We start from the raw sequence: 19642 nt of genomic DNA, 5'->3' as shown, positions 1-19642 counted from the left end.
TACTAAAAAGAGCTCGAAGAATCCGACCTCGTCTCCCAACTTTTTAAAGGCCACCAAAGGCGCCTGTTGGAAGGAACACCAACTCCATGGCGTCCTCTTCCTCGGAAATCCCTAGCGGCGACCGCGCGGACGCCAAAACCCTCGCTGTCTCTTACCCCAATCGGATCTGGAACGCCTTACTAAGCTATCTCCCGTCTCCCGCCAAGATCTTCAATCTCTACCACCGGGGTTCGCGGTTCCGATCTCGGCGGCGGAAGCCACGGCTTCCACTCCCGCTTCGTTCCAATGCCATCCCATCCTCTCCGTAAGTCCAGTCATTTCTTATTTTTGTTTTGCTGTTGCGAATTTATCTCAGAATTATTAGAAATGATGGGCTTGTCTGTGTTGAGAAAGCAATACCTAAAACGAGTGCAATTCCTTGTTTGAGATTGATAGGCCTACTGTTAAGTTCCAAAGATTCTCGTACAATACTTGTCGGAAGAATGGAAAATTTGCAATGCACACAGATATGAGCAAATGTAGCCAATTGTGGTAGAAGATGGACTAAACGAGAGAGTGTTGATTCTTAGGTTGGAGAAGTTAGAATTTCACTAGCCTATATCAGAGTTAAGAACATTGTAGTAACTATTGAGATGCATGAATAAGAAGATCAACTTGTAGCGGCTTTTGGTTTGGGACTAAAGTAGAGGCTGAAATATATATTGGTCCTTTCCACGAAATAGATAGCATTTTTTGTGGTTAATTTACAACAATAGGGTGCTTACAAGAGATAATTTGGCTAAGAGGAATTGGCATGGCAGTGTTGTTTGTAGTTTCTGCAATCATACTGAAATGGGAAAACATTTGTTTTTGAAGTTTTGTTTTGCTAAACAGATTCTGATGCAAGGGAGACAGATCTGGGGAAAATTTGGTTTACCAAAAATATTTCTAATGAGTGGAATATTGGCTTATGTAAAGGGGTGAAGAAGAATTGCAAAGGCTTGTGGAAGATGTGGATGGCTGCTTATTTCTGGTCAATTTGGCTGGAAAGGAATAACAAAACTAAGCCTAAGCAACCTCATTATCTACCACATTAATGAATTATTTGTATGTTGGACAGGCCTAAAAGGGGAGGAGGCTCAAGAAAAGTTAAAGCTTCAGGTCTATAGCTGATAGAAGGAAACTATAGATGTTAATGATTAGGAGTTGTCTCTTTTCTTTTGTTAGCAGTGGTGATAGTTCCTAACTTGCTGTTTTTTGGTGGTGTCTGATGTGTATTGGTTGATCAGATGTTTCCCTCACTGGTTTTATATTTCTGTTTTTGGTGGTTGATATTTGTATGTATCTTGTAGAACATGCTGTGAATCTATCTCTGATAGATTTAATTTTGGGGTTTAATGAAACTGAGCCAGTGTTCTAGCTTTTGTCAAAAGAAGAAAAGAAAAAAAAGAGCTACAATTATTTTTTTCATTGCAAAACCTGATCGTTCAGTCATCTACTGATGTTCTATGTTGAATTAGAGAAGTATGAGTCTTTAAGGTAATCAATTTAGTTAACCGTCTCCTATTTATCATATTATTGGTTATTGGTCAACTTGTGTGGTGCTTAATCTCTTCAATTGAATTAGTATGCCAGATTTTTGAGACATTCCAAATGGACATTTTACCAAGTTATTTATGTAATACAAGAGATGCCATAATGTCTTAAGCATACAAGGTTGATTGAAGAAGTTCCATCTATTACAGATTATCTACATCTGGATATTGTGGCAATGTGTATGGTGGGGTTGCTAGTTGTACATCTGGATAAGAGGTCAACTGAACAAGCAAGAAACAGTTGTATTCTTTCGCTGTCATATCAGCATTTTAATATGCTTACTCTGATAATTCAATGTGCTCTTGATGTGGCTGGACTGTTGATTGAGCTCCTTCAACCTAAAGATAGTTGCACAGATTTTTTTTTTCATGCACAGTAGCTTTTTCGTTGAACTATGTTGCTTCCCTTGATTTAAAAAACCCAATACAATACAATGCAGAAACCATGTGCATCACATTTCTTTCCTCTCATCTCTCTTATTGCTTTCTTCTAGTTTGGTACAATAGCAGTGCAAAACTGTGAACCTCATGAAATCTCTGGATCTGCGTAATCATGTGATGCAATAACATCATATGCATACTTTGCTAATCAATTTAAAACATGGTATTTGCAGAACAGCAGGAGAAAAATCCCGAGCAGTTGTCATCTTAGAAGATATTGTAGACCACACCCTATCTAGTTTGCATGATATTCAGAAAAGTTTGCTATTTTGGCAGTTCCGCTCTGAGGTAATTGTGTTTTTTTTTTTCATTTCATTGGTCATTTAACTATGTTTTAGGAGAGCTATCTTCTATATTAACCATATATCCAAGTTGCTCCCACTCCCATCATTTTTGTTGGTGATACTCCAATTGTTCTATATTCCAGGGAACAGGTTCACAAAAAATATACTTCATGGTTTTTGAAAGAGGCCCACGAGCCTTCATGAAAGGCACATATGATCTGATTAGTAGACTTGGCAGAAATGGGTCTCCAGTACAATATCTTTCTCACACTGCAACGGATATGATGTCAACAAACCTAGCTATTTTGACAAGTCTGCAACATTGTTTGGCTACTTTTCTTGCAGAGGTTTGCAACATTGCTTGGCTACTTTTCTTGCAGAGGTTTGCAACATCAGTTGTTTCTTGAAATAGAATAGTGTCCGAATGATGATGCACTTTGAGCAAATGATTTCTATAATCTACAGTCACGCTTTAGTCGACACTTGGAACCTAAACATATTATTCATTTTCTTGTTCTATTCAAGTATCGCATTATTTTATTGTTTGTAGCCATCTGTTCTTTGGTCTCAACTGAAGTTTCAAAATCCTATTTGTCTTGCACAGAATTTTTTAAAATTTTGGTGTCAGAGCCTTCCTTTAATTGATCAAAGACATACACTTTTATACTTTGAAACTATTCCATTGGTTGTTCTTGTAGGTTTATTTGGAAGTTAATAGATACGGTGAAGTGTTGACTGAGGATTCTGAGAAGTCCTTAGCTACACTACTGGTGATAATGAATAGGCTTTTCTCAGAGTTGGAGTCTTCCATTAGCCATCCACGTGAAATTTATAAGGTTATGCATTTCATCCATTCGTAGAATGTTTATATTTGTTACTTTATTTATATTTCTCTAATTCGTTTTGGCCTGGTTTGATAATTCAGAGTGATAATCTGCTTTCTTCCAATGATGGCAAATCATCTGCAATTGTCTTTGAAAAATTACCTGAGATAGACCCAGAAAGGTCACAGTGGACAGATACTGAAATAAGGGATGCCACGAATTTGATTTATGAAAATCTTCAAAGATTGGATTCATATCTATCTGTCATTGTAAGTGAATATATATATATATATATATATATATATATATATATATTATGTTCTTACTGATCTGTGTTCCTTTTGTTGCGAGGAGAGCCATTATTCTGTTTTCACTGGACTTGCTCTTTTGCAAATGAAAGGTCTCACTGTGGTTTTAGCACACCAATTAGTATTGATTTACATATTGTTACACCCTCTTCCTTTTCTTTAGTGGGGGAAGATATGACTGGTGATTAACTGTTACGTCCTATACAAGGGCATTATTTGAATTTAGAATCTAATTAACATATGCCATAATTTAGATCAATAATTTGATTCATTTAAGCAAACATAGTAACATACAAAATTATCTATCTATCTATCTATCTATCTATCTATCTATCTATCTATCTATATATATATATATATATATATATATATATATATATATATATATATATATATATCTTTAACTTATATTATCCGCGACTTTGAAGTTTGAAGCTTAACCAAATCAGCTTATCCATATTGTGTTGTATCCCTATCATGTATCCATGCTTCATAGGAAATAATATACCTTATATAAGGCAAAGTAAAAATATTTTCTTCCCAGGTCGCTAAAAACAATTGGTTGGAGGAAACATAATTTTCATAATTAACTTCTGCCAAACATATTTAGCAAAATAGGTCACCTATCAAATTAGTTAATTGATATTGATACTTAAATACATTTAATGTATTTGACTTGCATATTAGGAAATATACTATAGGCTACTGAGGACTTATCTATTGGGCATATTTGTTTTGTTTTTGTGGGCAATTTATTTCTCTTTTAATATGTAATTATTTGTTGCATCAACTAAAGCAATTATGGTTATTGTCATTAGCTTTCCAACTGTCGGAAACCAAGGAGAATGGCTTTATACTGGTTACACTATACCGGTGGAGCTGTTGGCCTGTTTGCATGTTCTGTATGGATTTTGAGGCATAGTAGTTTGATGGGGAGTTCTGATATTGACAAGTGGATGCGTGAAGCAAAAGAATCAATTTCTGGATTTTGGAGAGAACATGTTGAGCAACCAGTATGACTTCTTAAGTCTTTTTGTTTATGTTACACTATTTCTCTTTTGCTCCTAACTAGTTATAGTTTTCCTCTCGAACATGGTGCAAGATCCTGAAATTATTTTCCAGAATAGTTCTAGAGTAGCTTTAAACATAGAATGCCGATTCCATCACTAGTTTTGCAGGTTTGTCTAGATATAAAGGGAGGCAGATTCAGCTTTCACTTGATATTTATCATCGTTATTGTATTCATGCTTTTCTTATTGAAATGATAAACAAAATATATTCATTTATTGTGGACCTTGACAATAAGACGATATTTGAGCTGTAATAAGAGAAATCGTTTTACTTGATATGATTATGTAGAGATCTACTTGAAGTATAAAGAGTATGCATATGCATGTGCTTGCGCTCTTGTGGGTCTATATGCTTGCATGTCGGTGCACGTGTGTCAGGAGGTGGGTGATTGTAGGTGTAGTTGTAGTGTCTTTGTTCACAAGTTTTACCTTAGGACTATTATAGTTATGGCCCGCCATACACTAGGGCTTCACTCACTGTCTCTCTGTTACGATTCAGCTAGATAAGGCTTGGACTTGACCAACCCATCTTGAAGGAAATAATTTTTGTTTTGGAAGAATAAAAATTTTTGGCAGTCGCGTTCGAACGCCAGGAAGTCACATTCAAACGCGTCGTTCGAACGCCTGCATATGTTTGCAAATACAGAGAACGCATTTAGTGTATTTGAACGCGTTTGATCGTGTTTGAACGCGTTGTTCGAATGCCTGCACACGTTCGCAAAGACAAAGAACGAATTTAGCGTGTTTCGAACGCGTTTGACCTGCGTTTGAACGTGACCGACGAACTGTACTATTCGAGGGTTATCTTTTGATTGTTTTGCTTGTTAGATTAACCTCTAAATATGTGGAAGACAACTTAATTGAACATTATTGAAGAATTATTGAAGTCTTTCCTTCCTATACCCCTATCTTTTTCCTCCAACGGCATCCATCATTGGACGTCATCTCCTTCATCCTTCAATCTGATTGTGCCCTTTTGCCTCTTAAGGATCGGTCCACCCTCTACCCTTTCGTCTAGCTAAATGCTCTACCCCACCATCGCTACCATTGTCACCCCCAATACCTTACTATTATTCCCTCTTCCATTAATCACGTCCATTACACCACCACCTGATCAACAATCAATATTTCTCTTATAACTTCTGATCTACATCTCCGATCGACATGATTTCGGTTACATTGGATCCCTTCAAGAGGAACAACTTGTCAAAGTCTCAGTTCTATTGGACGACTAGATCATCCGCAATTCTTCTCGAAAGTTCTGCTATAGATCGAAACCGGGACTAATCTCGAGTTTTATTTGCAACTTCATTAAGCCGGATCATAACACACCCCTATCGTCAACTCACCAACTTTGTTCACCTTTTGACACTGGGCGGAGCGTGTATGCTCATATCATGGCCCTTGTAGACGTATACACACATGCATATGTAGGTGTGGTTAATGTGGACATCAGTGACATTATACGAGCATATGTATTAGTGCGATATGTATTTTACATTTGCTAATTATAGTATTTAAGGTTATATTTACTTTTTTGCAATTTTTTAGGGTGTTATTTTCTTATTGTTATTTGTAAGATCTATATATAGTCAACTTTTTTACTTAGTCAGGGTTAATGAAGAAAAATAATTTTTTTTGAGATTTATCTTAAATGTGAATTTTTGGTGTGAAACCCTAGTTGAGAATGGAGGTGTGAAACCTTGTTCCTCTTTCTTTCTTTTTGCATCCTTTATCCTCCTTTTCCACCATGTTCATCACATTGCTTCACATTATTTTAACATCAGAGCAAACAAAATGTCATCGTTATGGACGTCCTGCCTCTCGGGTTCTATGCTGCACCTCGTTTGTTCTTCGCTCGATTGATCGCTTCACGAACATTGGAATGCTACGAATCTTGATGCACAACAAGCATAACAAATTCCGAATCGCACGAGGAGATTATCATCAATGAGGAACAAGAAGATTCCATCGCCACTACGTAACCTCCACGTGAGACTCAACAATCATCAAAAGTGAGTTGCTCATGTGTTATTCAATAATCTAGTGCCAAAGTTGAGATCACCCTTTCTTTTCATTGTAGATCAAAAAGAAAAAAGGAAGAATTTTGAGCTTTCCTCTACTTTAACTTGGTGTGGAACCATTGTTTAGGGGTGGAGGTGTGAAACCATATTCCTCTTTCTTTCTTATTGCATCCTTCATCCACCTCATTTTCCATCACGTCCATCACATCGCTTCACATCATTTTAGTATTAGACTAATGTATTATTAGGATTCAAATCTTCTCAAGACCACCTTTTCTATCTTTGGTGCCCATTAATCTACCCGTGCTGCTCATCTTCCCTAACCTCATCACCATTTCTACCTCGTATAGATGGCCTGCCTCCTGACTTCTATGCTTCTTTGCACTTGTCCTTTGTTCGACCACTTGCATCACTAACGTCGGATTGTTGCGAACTTCACTGCATGTTGAGTACGATGAGTTTTGAATTGTATGAGGAGAGCAACATTGTGGAGGAACGATAAGAAACTCGACATCACTGTGAAACGAAGCAAGATCCGATGATCACCAAATATGGAGTGTTCGTTCATCCATGGTTTGAAGGATTTGCCATACCCGAACCCAATCAATTGATTGGGGTTAGGTGGGATCGGTCGATCTGACCGATCCAGCCGATCCGCATCGACCCTCTTTCACTATTTCTCGCTTTCTCTCTTTCACTATTTCTCTCTCTCTCTTTCTCTCTCACTATTTCTTTCGTTCTCTCTCTACTATTTGCTTCTCTGACGCACAAATCTAGCTCTGACAAACTCCACAGATTTTTATTTTATTTTATTTCCTTCTCTCTTTTCTCTTATTTTTTCACTGTAATTATTTTTTTCTTCTCTTTTTCCTTCACTCTGGTAGAGTTTTTTTTCATTTTTTTCACTCCTTCGTTTGCAGTAATTTTAAGTAATTTAGTACTTTTTTTAATTATTTGGCTTCATATGTGAGTTATTATTATTTTCTAATTTTTCTTTTTTTTTCTTAATTTTAGAAATTTTCCTGCATTTTTAAATAATAGTTAGAATTTTATGTAATTAAAAATAGCTCGATCTGATCCGAGCGACCAATACGGTCTATCTCATCGATACGATCGACCTGACCGATATAGCCAATACGTATCATTTTTTCAGGAGGTTGATCCTAGTCTCGATCCAGATTTTTCGAACCTTGCGTGCATTATCTAATAGGCCATCATCACCTAAATCAACCTTCTCTCCCATAGGTGAAAAAATGAATAATTGAATTTCAAAATTTTAAAATTTTTGAATTTTGTGAAATTTTAAAATTGTGAATTTCAAATTCTAGTGAGTATCCTTTCATTGAGATTTCAATGAATCCTTTTTTTCCTAATCCACAACAAATTCTAACTACCAAAAACTATCCAAGCCTATCCCAAAGTTTGAATTTTAAATTTCCCCCCAAAATATCAAAATTCTCATTCTTTTCTTCCTTATCATACCTACAAAATTTTTGAATTTTAACTTTTCCCACAAAATGCCAAAACTCTCACCTTCTCCAACCTACCCATTTGAACCCAAGCTAATCTAAACCCAAATCAACTCAGCTTACCCCAACCTCATTCCCACCCATTAGCTTAAGTCATCTTCAACCTCAACATATCTAAACTTATCCTAATCCCAACTCGATTTCTTCCTGCATCGGACTTCCCATAGCCAACAACTTCTCCACTGACGCCGTTGCCGCCAATAGTGCCCCATCAACAACGTCACCGTGAGCGTCGCTCCCCATCAACGCCGACATTGCCAGCATCGCTCTCCGCCAACGTTAATATTGCTAGCATCACTCTCCATCACCTCCAATGACATATTTTCTAAACTCCACCACCTGCATTCGTTTGCCTGTAGCCACCAACCCCTCATCCACCGCGGTCGAGTCCTCATCGACTTCTCATGATTGGTGCCCTTTTTGAAACTGAGGATAATTTTTGATACTAGGAAGATTTGGATATGAAACTCTAGTTTGAGCCTTTGAGGGTGAATGTGTGAAACTTATTCTTAAGCATGATGATACTTAGCTTGAATGAAGTGACTTGATATGGTAAGAACCCAACAGGCTAGAGCAGTATGAGGAAAGTCTTAGTCCATTGCTCGAAATTACTAAGAACAAGTTTTGCCGTTAGGAAGATTTGAGTGTGAAACCCTAGTTTGAGGGTGATGTGAAACCTATCTCTTAATCTGATGATATTTGGTTTGATCGAAGTGACTTGGAGTGACAGAAAACTGTAGAACTAAAGCAGTATGAATGTTGTAGTCAATAAAGCACGGACATGGACACGGACATGACATGAAGACGACACGATATGGACACGACGATACAGCAAATCTTAAAAAAACAGGATACAGACACGGCTAGGATATCACAGTAAATAAATTAATAAATAATATATATATATATAATTATAAATTAGCAACTTATATATATACATGTCAATTACTAATTTATAGTGCTTAAATCACTAAATAAAACTATTTATAATTTAAATTTTACTCACTGTTGTAGTTCTGTATAAAAATAAAAAAAGTAAAAAAAATTGTACCCACTCACTAATCAAAATAAAAACCCACCTACGCCCACTTACCCATTCTATCTAGACACTCTTTCTTAACTCAGCCACACAGAGAGAGATATCTTAGTGGGAGGGGGAGCTCATCGGAAGTGTTGTCGTGGGAGAAAGAACTCGAAGCTGAAGTAGGTTGCGATTTGGGTGTTTTTGGTTTTTAGGGTTTGAGTTTTGAGAGCTTGTCCACAGCATGTCCTTTTTTTTAATTATTGGATATTCGGTGGCATATCCGACACGTGTCGACGGCATGTCGGCGGGGTGTTCGTGTCCTCGGTGTGTGGGACATGGCCATGACCACGACCAAGACATTTATTTTGTGATGTGAAACAAATGGATCGTTAGGATTCTAGGAACGATGATGGTAAAAGAAAGAGAAAAAGAATGGGGTTTCACACCTTCATTCTCAATTAGGGTTTCACACCCAAAACTCACATTGGTGATCTCAAATTTTTTTTATTTCTTCATTAACCTCGATTGAGTAAACAGTTGGTCTATTTATAGACCTTACAAATGATAATAAGCAAATAACACCCTAAATAATTGCGAAAAAGCAAATATAACTCTAAACACCATAAATAACAAATGTATAATAAAAATATTTGACTTAAGATTAATTTCCTGAAGGAGGAACTGCACTGATACATGCACCTGTGTAATATATCAGTGATGTCCGCATCATACTCTCCGAATGGGAGAGAACTTGACTCTGTCGAGTATATCCCCTGCAGCCTTTATGTTGCTCCAGTCTCACAGTTTCCTGGCACCCGAAGTCACTTCAATTAAGCCAAATATCATCAGATTTAGGGATAGGTTTCACACCACCTTCAAGCAAGGGTTTTACACCCAAGTTTTTCTAATGATAAAACTTATTCTTAGTGACTTCGAGCAGTGGACTGAGACTTTTCACATACTTCTCTAGTCGATCGGGCTCTTACCGTTCTCAGTCAAACCAAGTATTATCATGCTTAGGGATAGGTTTCACACCTTCACCCTCTAGCTAGGGTTTCATACCCAAATCTTCATGATGTCAAGGCTTGTTCTTAGTTTCAGAAATGACACCGATCATGGGGACGAGATAAAAAGTTGATGGGGACGCGACAGTGAAGGATATGGGTTGGCGGCATCAAGTAGGCGACGATAGGCGGCGGAGCTCAGAGAAGATGGCGATGGCGATGGCGGAGAGCGAGGTTGGCGATGTTGGCGTCGGTGGAGAGCGACACTGGTGATGATGGCATCAGTGGAGAGCACTACTGGCGGCGACAACGTCGGTGGAGAAGTTGCTGGCTATGAGGAGTCTAGTGAAGGAAGGAATTGGGGAATTGGGCTAGGGCTCGGTGTGAGATGAGAGGAGGTTGGGGATGAAGATGGCTAATGGGTTGAGATGATGATGACTAACGAGTCGAGGGGTTAGATTAATATGTTTTTGGCTTTTGGATTAATAGGTTTTGGGTTTAATGGGGTTAGGTTGGATTGGAAGTATTTGAGTTAATAGGTGTGAGTGAGTTTGGGTTGGGTGGCTAATGGGTTTGGGCTTGGAGCTGATTTCAATGGGTTGGTTTCAATTTAGGGAGGGAAAATTTCAAAAATTGGGAATATTGGAGGAGAAAAAAATGAAATAAAAAGGGCAGTTTGGTAGAGGTTTAGGAAAGGTGGGATTTGTTGGGATGTTAAGAAGAAAAAGAAAATTTGGTAGAAAGTTTAGGAAAAGAAAGAATTTGTTGGAATTCAAACAAAAATTAAGAGCCAAAAATGAAAATTTTGCTAATTGGGAATATTGGAGGGAGAAGAAAAGAAAAAAAAAGGCAGTTTGGTAGAGGTTTAGGAAAGGTGGGATTTGTTGGGATGTTGAGAAGAAAAAAGAAATTTGGTAGGAAGTCTAGGGAAAGAAGGAATTTGTTGGGATTCTAACTAAAATTAAGAGCCAAAAATAGAAATTTCGAAAATTTCTAAATATTGAAAATTTGATGATTTTTTTTTGCTCACCTATGGCAAGGAAAAAGGTTGATTACTTGATTTAGGTGATGATGGACTATTGGATGATGCACGAACACTCCACGTTTGGTTAGATCTTGCTTCGCAATTCTAGAATGATGACTGATTCTTCTCGTTCCTCTACAACGGCGATCTTCTCATGCAATAATGATTTGGCATTCGTGATGCAAGTGTCGAATGAAGGACAAGTGTAGAGCGACATATAACTTGGAAGGCGGGCCATCTATATACGGTGGAATTGGTGATAAAGGTTGGGGAAGATGGATAGCACGGAAAAATTAATGGGCGATGGAGACAAAAAATATGGTTTGGAGAAAATTTGAATCTTAAAAAACCATTGCTCTGATACTAAAAATGATGCAAAACGTGGTGGAGAAAGATGATAGACGAAAATAAGAAGGGAAGGAATGAGGTTTCATACCTCCACCCTAAGAAACGGTTCCACACCAAAATTTTCTAGAGAACAAAATCACATAAACTTTCATTAACCTCCAAAGAAAATATAACAGGTCTATATATAGACCTACAATGGAATTAAGCAAAAAACATCCTAAATAAATTAAAATCGAAACCAGATCTCTATAGGAGGGATCATCAACTATCGGCGCCTCCTGCACTGGTACACACGCCATCGCGTCCTATCAGTGATGTCCGCATCATTCTCCCCGGGTGGGAGAGAAGTCGACTCCGTCGAGTGTGCTGCTCTGCTGCTATCATACTGCTCTAAGGTATCAGGGTGATGCACCTCCAAATTGTGACGATCGAGCCACATGTCATCAGATGTAGGTCGTCCTTTCCAACGTTCTAGATACCGTTGGGATCCACCTTCTCTAGTTAAAATAATCTCATCATCTAAAATTTTATCAATTTCGTCTGCTGTGTTAGGTAGAATATTGGGAAGTAGAGGTAAAGAGGGTCTTTCATAAACATGCTCATTGGTAGGCTCAGTATCTAGTGGGTTATCTGGAGTAAAATCTGGACCTTTATAAGCTACTAGATCCTCAATATTAAAAGTAGAACTGATGTCGAAATCACTGGGGAGATTTAGAACATAAGCATTATCATTAATTTTCTTGAGAATTTTAAAAGGTCCGGCACTTCGTGCATGCAACATTTTGATAATTCTAGGTGGGAACCATTTCAGACGTATCCGGACCATCACAAAGTCTCCAACATTAAATTCTTTGAATCTCCTTAGATCAACTCGAATTTTATAATTATTATTATTTTGAGTAATTTTGTTACTTATTTCTTTATGCAAGTCATGAATATGTGATGCGAATGCAGATGCAGACTCAGACAACCTATGATAATGGGACATAGGAATGAGATCTATAGGTTGTCTAGGTTTGTAACCATATATTACCTTAGTTGGACTCAGACCTATTGATCTATTAACAAAATTATTATATGCAAATTCAGCAGTTGACAGTTTTTGATCCCAGTCTCTTAGATTCTCGCCGATAAGAGTTCTTAGTAAGTTACCTAAGCTCCTATTGACTACTTCAGTTTTCCCGTCAGTTTGTGGGTGGAAAGTGGTTGAATACTGAAGCTTGGTTCCCATCTTATGCCATAGGGTTTTCCAAAAATAGCTAGTGAATTTCACATCCCTATCTGATATAATAGTTTTTGGTAGCCCGTACAGCTTAACGATTTCATCAAAATAGATTTTAGCAACTCGAGAGGCGTCAAAAGTTTAGGAACAGGGTATAAAGTGGGCCATCTTTGAAAATCGATCCACCACCACAAGAATGGAATCATGCTTTCGGATAGTCTTTGGAAGTCCAAGTACGAAGTTCATATTAACATCTTGCCAAGGACAATTAGGAATAGGTAAAGGCGTGTACAATCCTGTATTTTGCTTTCGCTGCTTAGCGAGTTGACATACATGACATCGACTAATAAGTCTCATAACATCTCTTTTTAAGCTTGGCCAGAAAAATCAATGTTCCGTAGCTTCAATAGTTTTCGCATGCCTAAATGTCCAGCTAAACCCCCAACATGCAATTCCCAAATTAAAAATTCCCTTAACGAGGTGCTGGGAATGCATAACTTTTGAGACTTAAATAAATAGCCATTCTACAAGATGAAACCATCTATTTCTTGAGTCGCTCCATCGCTTAATAAATTGTAAACTTTATGAAAATCCGGACATGATTCATAATCAGTTTTGATTTTATCAAACCTTATTACTTCTGCATTCATCCTTGAGAGAAGAATCATGCGACGACTTAGTGCATCAACCGCTTTGTTGTCTACTCTAGATTTGTGTCGCAAGGTGTACGTATAGTTCTGGAGAAATTCAACCCACTTGCTGTGTCTAGCGTTAAGCTTCTTTTGGGAGTTGAGGTAGCGAAGAGCTTCATGGTTAGAGAAGATTACGAATTTTTGAGGAAGCAAATAATGTCTCCAGTGGCGAAGAGATTGAACCACAACATAAAATTTCTTATTGTAAGTGGTATACCATTGTCTAGTTTTATTCAACTTTTCACTAAAGTAGGCAATCGGATGACCTTCTTGGCTCAGGATTCCTCCTATACCAACTCCAGAAGCGTTACAAGTGACCTCAAAAACTTCAGTAAAATCAGGGAGTCGCATGACAGGGGCTTCCACCATTTTCTTTTTGATTTCAGTGAAAGCTTTCGTGGCACTTGCTGACTACTCAAATTTACCTTTCTTGAGGCATTTTGTTATCGGAGTCATAATGGTACTAAACCCCCTGATGAACCGACAATAGAAGGTAGCAAGCCTATGAAAACTTCTCACGTCTCTTTTGGTACGAGGTTCATGCCATTCATTAATAGCTTTGATCTTATCAGAGTCAGTAGACACTCCTTCGGATGAAATAATGAAACCCAAGGAAACAACTTTGTTTGTCAGAAAGGTACATTTCTTAGGGTTTGCATACAATTGCTCTTTCCTCAAGACAACGCAGACTTGACGAAAATAATCTATATGTTGCTCCCGAGATCGACTATAGATAAGGATGTTATCAAAGTATACGATTAAAATTGTCCCATAAAAGGTCGTAATATTTGAGTCATCACTCTCATGAAAGTACTCAGAGCATTAGTCAAGCCAAAAGGCATAACCGTCCATTCATATAACCCATATTTTGTTTTAACGCAGTGATGTCCGCATCATTTTGCCTTGTCCGTGCTTTGGAGGCTGTAGTAGACACACTGTCTATGAACATTAGTAACATACTACACGAGCACATGTATCAGTGCAGTTCCTCTTTTAGAAAATTAGTCTTAAGTAAATTATTTCTATTATACATATTATTTATGGTTTTTAGGGCATACTTTTTTGAAATTGTTTAGGGTATTGTTTGCTTATTGTAATTTGTAAGATCTATATATAGGTCAGCTTTTTACTTAGTCGGGGTTAAATTAAATCTATTTCTTAAGTCATCAAAATGTCTCAGCCCAAAAGTGATGGGGAATATTAAAATATAAAAAATTATCATTCTCTAATAGCTTAATTTTTTAGAGTAATTGGTGAGTTAACATATACGTCCATGAATTGGCACAGTTGTATGCGGTAATTGCAGATGGTTTGTATTTTATCTATGATTAAGTTCCATTTGATCTGCTGAAAGCTGCAATGCCATTTTTCCATGATTTGCTACTTAAAGATAGCGTGGCATAAGATATTCTATCAAAATCACATAAAATTTACTTTGCCATTTAAGTAAGGAATAGCATCCTATCAGGAATCATTCTGTAACTTCTTTTGCCTACATCTTTATACAAGAAACTGTTTGATTCTCCACGAAGGAAGACTGTTGTGGTTCTTTTTAAGTGGTTATATCTTTCTCCACAAGTTCTTATTTATATGCATCAAGCAAATTGAAGTGTAATGTTTCTCAATCATATATTCTTAAAAGCTGGATTTATGTTATGATGTCTTTCAATGTAATTGCCACCATACACTAACATACTTAATATGAGCAATTAATTGCTTAATTACTGTGCTGGTAGAACAATGTGTAATCGCTAGTGGTAATTCTATATCTTCTATTTGCCAATCCTCAGCTTCTTTCCATCAGAGACGAGCTGTTTGAGACATTCAGGAGGAGACACAAAGGTGTTATGGAAGTTGAAGAGGTGCAATTAACTGCAAATTCCCTCCACAGGTTATCCTCAGCTTTCTATCCCCTTGATATAATAAATTGGTGATATGAAAACTTTTCCCATTTATCTTCAGAAAATTTATTGTCCTGATGCACAGCTATATTTATGCTGAAATTGTCATAAAGACATAAAATATTTGCTTTTTTCTTATACAAATTCTAGTTCAACTCACTCATACTTTCAGTCCTAGACATAAATATCTTGATGTAATAAATCAGTTATTTCATCTGAGACCTCTTTGTAAGAGGAAAATATAATGATATAGTGGATAAGTAAGTCGTGCACTTCATGTGAGAAGGAATGCTATTAATTTTCTAGTGAATTTGCTAATGTGGACATGTTAGTCTATATTTATTTTATTCCACTCTGCATAGCATTATATGTGCTAGGAACATGTTCGGACACTTCTAAAACTCAATTTGTTCTTGCTGCTCATTTTGCTGGTTTTGTTATTACACTAATTTTTCCATTGGCTTACTATTTTGCCATACTAGCACCATGCTTGTTGTGTTAGATTTTTAGATCATTTTGGGATGCTTATGAACATTTTTCCCCTCTTATAATTTGGAAAGTTTGTGCTACAGTTGCTTGATGATTGTTAAGACACTTTCTAGCTATTGCTGAATTGAATTTCTACTTTAAAGTTTATCCATTAGTTTACTTTCATTTTCATCCACTAATTCGTGGCATATGATATTAAGACTATATAAAGTTGCAGCAATCCAAATCCCTGTTTCTAAGATGATACTAAATCTTCTTAAAGATTGTCATGTAAGAAGTATGGTTTTTATTTCTCAATTAGTATTCTATTTTGCTCTTATTTCATCAACTTGCTAGTGCTAGGAACATGTGACTATATATAATTTGCTCCTATGTTCAGGTATACTAGGAAGAACTAGTTTGCTGTTGAGCCCTCAGCTTTAGGAGCATGGACGGTCATGTCAATCACATGGGGCACAGTCCAATACATGTGCCAGTCAGAACTGGCAACTAGCATGAGAACCCCTGTCCGCCTCCTGCAGGCAGGGGCAGCAGCTTTTATCTTTTGGGCGCCACAAAGACATCAATCCTTGTATTAAGGACTAAGGTACCTAATGCAGAAAACAATAGGGATTAATGGATTTGTAAAAGATGAAAATAGAAATCATTTACAGGGTATAGGCTTAAGAAAGCGACAAATAACTAAAAGATTTCAGAAATGGTGAGTTTCTTGAAAGAATTAAATCTAAGCAATGGCAGACAAGAGACAGAGGATTTACAAGTTAACTAGACTGATGAGAAATTGACATCGATTGAATGTAGAAGGCGCCAGTTAGCGTGCCAGTGAGGCTTGCCTTTTGTATTTAAGTAATGGTGTCAAATAGGTTCAATGGCTCACTAACCACTCAACCTTGACTCTATTAATACTTGGCCTGAGTTCATTCATTAAATACATGAATGAAGCTCGAGCTACAATTTTAGGTCGTTTCATGCATTAGCTTAGCTCGATCTGAGTTTGGCTCGTTTAGGATGTCTCATAAAGAAGAGCTATATCTGTAATTGCTTGAAGTCTGTCCGGAAACCTGGTTCTTGATGTCCTTTTAATAGCTTAGATCAATTGATTTGATATTAAAAATAAATCTTTGCTGGATCGTGAACAGATATGCAATTTTGGTGGACTTGATGGTTACCACAATAATATTGTTATGCATTGCTTGATTTACAATTTTTGGTTCCCTGGAATGCTCATCATAGCTCAAGCTCATTTTTTATACTAAAAATTCTTTTTCTTTCTTTTAAGTTCTAAATCAGATATGAAATAATTGTACTTTACTCCTTATTTTTCTGTTTTCTCTCATAAATATCTATATCTTGATGTGCAGAATGCTGTTGGCCTTTTGTGAGCAAACAAAAGGTCAGAAACTGCCAGATGGTTTGGCAGATCAGGAAATGCTGGAAATAGTCATGTCGCGGTAAATATTGCTTTTGGAATTATTGCAAGAAACTCCGAGATATTGTTTCATCTGTTTTGATCTAGTTTTAACCTGATTGGTTGCAAGTGATGCAGCTTTTCATAATTGATTAATGGATTGCTAAACATATAATAATGATTCAACCAATAGTTGATTCTATGGAAATTTATCTTGATAACCTTTATCTGATTCTGATTACTCCATAACAAACGGAAAACTAATAATAACTTCTGTTGAACTTTAATGGGACCCTAATATTCTAGGAAACTTATAAGTCCCCTGATTATCCTTATATTAGTCATATATCCATTATGCATGTCCTGAATATCATCAATATATTTACTGGACATTCTAAAATTCAGCATATTAATTCCCTACAGACTATCATTATAAGCTTTCTTTAAATTGATGTATACCATATGTAAGTCTTTGTTCTTTTCCCTACACTTTTCCACAAACTAGATATTCCTGTTAATCAAATAAAACTGTTTACTTTATAAATTCATTTTTCAGTGCAACTTCTTATAGATTATCCTGAATATGAATGATTACTTTATGCACATTCATCTCATAGATACCTTTGGTGCAGATATGAGAAGGAGCTGATGCATCCACTTCAGAATCTTCTTAGCGGAGAACTTGCTCGTGCTATGCTTATCCAGGTTCTCTTTTCTTCGATTCTTTTTCTCTACTTCTCCTTGTCTATTCTACTGAAACATACTATTGTTCACCATCTTTCTGAACATGTAGATTCAAAAGCTGAAACTGGATCTTGAGACGTAAGTTTAACTACTTATTTCTGAAATCTGAAGTTTTGCAATCTTATCTAACACCAGAGCTATTAACCAGGGCAATGCTTGAGCTAGATCAGATACTCAAGGCAAATGAAATAAACTTTGCTATTCTTGCTGCTTTACCAGCCTGTTTTCTTTCCATTCTTCTGCTCATGGTAGTGAGATCATGGATCCTGCAAGTACGTAAATTACTATATTCCATAAATTTCTTTTTTATGTTCATATTTCTAATAGAGTATGTATGTTGACGAACTTTGTAATATATGTCGAAATATTTTGAGCTCTAAAAATTACTGTTTTTAAATTAAATGCTTACCTGACAATACGATGTAATAAGGCCTTTTTGACATTTTGCTTTTAGGACACAGTACATTATTCTGAACTTTTGAATTTTTAAATTTTTAGAAGCATATACCAGTTATTTTAGTTCTCTATTGTTTCAATCCATTGAATCACTAAAAGTTGGGATAAATCAGGACAAAGGTGCGGAAGGAAGAGGAATGATTGCTCGCCGTCAAAGAAGGCTTCTTGTTGTTGAAGTTGAGAAAAGGCTTATGCAATTCCAGATTTGCATGGAGCGAGGAGTGGTGAATTCAATTCCTTAAGCATATTGTTTAAGATTGAAGAAATATTTTTTCTTTTCTAACTATTAAGTTTAATGGTCAATTTTGTTTCTTGTTTTGTTTTATTTTTCCCTGAGTAGCTAATTTGATACTGTGAACTAGTACACGATCATACATGTTATTGAGTCCTTAGGAAATCGCAATTTTTCCAATATCATTAGAGAAATAGACAACTGAATATGTATCTAATAGTCAACTTGAGCTGGATTTACTTTGCCATGGCATAGTGCATCAGGACTCACGCTTTGTTTACTCATGATCTGTCTGGCTCCCATTCAATAGATCTTTTTTAACCTTTTGAGTTATGACTTCAATTGATGAAACTATTGGTGTATTTCTAATAGAATAGACTCCTCATTCCTTGAGATGATTTATGTTGTCGAAATAATGCATGTAAAATCTAGTCCACCTGGCAGGCTTAAACACTTCTTTAATCTTTTTTTTTTCCTTTGACATAGATTAGTTTTACATTTTACTCTTTTAGGTATGGATTACTTCTATCTGATAAAAGGTGCTTGAAAAACATCATCCTACTTTTCTTCTTCGCAGGAGGAGGATGCCCAATGCGGGTTTGGATTAATGTTGTATAGCCTTGATCGCCTCTATAGGTCTGTAGAGAGGCATGCCAAGGAAACAGGCGAGTGGCTAAGGTGAGCAATATTTCATTTCTTTGGTCAAAATTTTCTAGTTCTTAACAAGAAGTGACGACAAATATATGATTGTTTTGCAGCTTGAGACAGGATATTACTGATTTAGGGAAGCCTAATCTCGAAACAGTATATAAATTTGCTGTTATTTCACGAATGGAGAGGATGTACGATTGCTTGCTTCCTTCCTCTCGGCGGCCTTAGTGTCATATAATGGTGCAATTCTTGCAATATAGTTCTTATTCATTGCTCTAGAATTATGTGATATTGTTCTTTTGTTTTGATCCGTCTCTTTTGTGGTGTGAGGCCACGCATTCTATATAAGCCCAGTGCTATTCAATATTCTTAAAGGGATTAAATTTTGAACAA

The 19642-nt window shown here is 36.6% G+C and overlaps 1 protein-coding gene across 1 annotated transcript; it reads left to right on the top strand.

The window, feature by feature from the left end:
- Positions 1 to 19642, top strand: LOC140791352 (protein DGS1, mitochondrial). The gene is made up of 14 exons (XM_073141886.1): positions 1 to 304; positions 2189 to 2303; positions 2443 to 2646; positions 2998 to 3135; positions 3225 to 3392; positions 4250 to 4444; positions 15159 to 15259; positions 17120 to 17209; positions 17799 to 17871; positions 17960 to 17988; positions 18059 to 18182; positions 18480 to 18590; positions 19176 to 19276; positions 19357 to 19642. Exons 1-14 carry the CDS (start codon positions 87 to 89, stop codon positions 19475 to 19477), a joined length of 1788 nt encoding a protein of 595 aa, XP_072997987.1. The 5' UTR covers positions 1 to 86; the 3' UTR covers positions 19478 to 19642.

Source organism: Typha latifolia, chromosome 6 (genome assembly GCF_019914945.1).
Source record: "Typha latifolia isolate L0001 chromosome 6, TyphaL0001v2, whole genome shotgun sequence".
Classification (NCBI taxonomy): Eukaryota; Viridiplantae; Streptophyta; class Magnoliopsida; order Poales; family Typhaceae; genus Typha; species Typha latifolia.
The sequence above is the reverse complement of the archived record's forward strand: the minus strand, read 5'-3'. Positions and strand labels throughout refer to the sequence as shown.